We start from the raw sequence: 808 nt of genomic DNA on the forward strand, positions 1-808 counted from the left end.
ATTGGCCAATCGCGAATCCTCGTGGAATGTCGCTGATGCCAGTCGTGAAGTGTACGGTGGCATGCTGTGCGATGAGATGGGTAAGGCATCCCCATGCACCATTGCCTTACCTCTTGCTGAAGAGCCCGTGCGTGACCTGATCACCCGCTGGGCAAAAAAAAAAAAACACTAATAGGTATGGGCAAGACCATCACCTGTCTCGCCTTGATTGCCTCGCGTCCGGCCCCTGCGGATGACGCTTGTTCTCCTTCTGGCCCTCATGAGCTGGAAGAGGCCATGTATGACGTGGCCAGAAGCAGTCGACCAGCCACTCTCATCCACTCTCGTGGAACCCTCATCATCGCGCCCGTTTCCCTCGTGGGCCAGGCATGTTGCACACCCGGGCCGTCCAAAAGACCGCGCCATCATTCATTGACTTTGGCATCCTTTGAGCAGAAAGCTCACCCTTTGGCGTGCTGGGTGACTAATGCAGTGGGCAGAGGAAGTGAAGCAACACCTGCCTCATCTCAAAGTGCACATTTTTCATGGCACCAAGCGCATCAAAAACGCGAATAAGCTCAAAGAGTTTGACATTGTACGTCCATTATCCCTCATCTCCTGCTTGCCCAACATAACTTCACAATTTTACACCCTAGCGGCGGCAGCCTCTTGATTGAGATGGTGGCCTCACGACACTCACCACCTTTCCTTTCCTTTAGGTGATTACCACGCCACACTTGGTTGGGCAGGAGAAGCCGGATAAACTAATATTGCGCTCCATCCGATGGCACCGTCAGTACGCTCGCCCCCCCCCCCCCCCCCCCGGGTT

At 54.7% G+C, this 808-nt stretch overlaps 1 protein-coding gene across 1 annotated transcript in view; it reads left to right on the plus strand.

Annotated features, from left to right (window-relative positions):
• The window catches only part of MONBRDRAFT_34243 (uncharacterized protein), a gene marked incomplete at both ends in the record, with an annotated part of 8,398 nt that overhangs the window by 5,366 nt on the left and 2,224 nt on the right, over nucleotides 1–808 (plus strand). Inside the window, 2 exons of the mRNA XM_001749616.1 lie at nucleotides 473–574; nucleotides 699–771. Coding sequence (XP_001749668.1) covers nucleotides 473–574; nucleotides 699–771 — 175 coding nt within the window. The remainder of the gene's footprint in view (nucleotides 1–472; nucleotides 575–698; nucleotides 772–808) is intronic.

Source organism: Monosiga brevicollis, genomic scaffold (genome assembly GCF_000002865.3).
Source record: "Monosiga brevicollis MX1 MONBRscaffold_32 genomic scaffold, whole genome shotgun sequence".
NCBI lineage: Eukaryota > Choanoflagellata > Craspedida > Salpingoecidae > Monosiga > Monosiga brevicollis.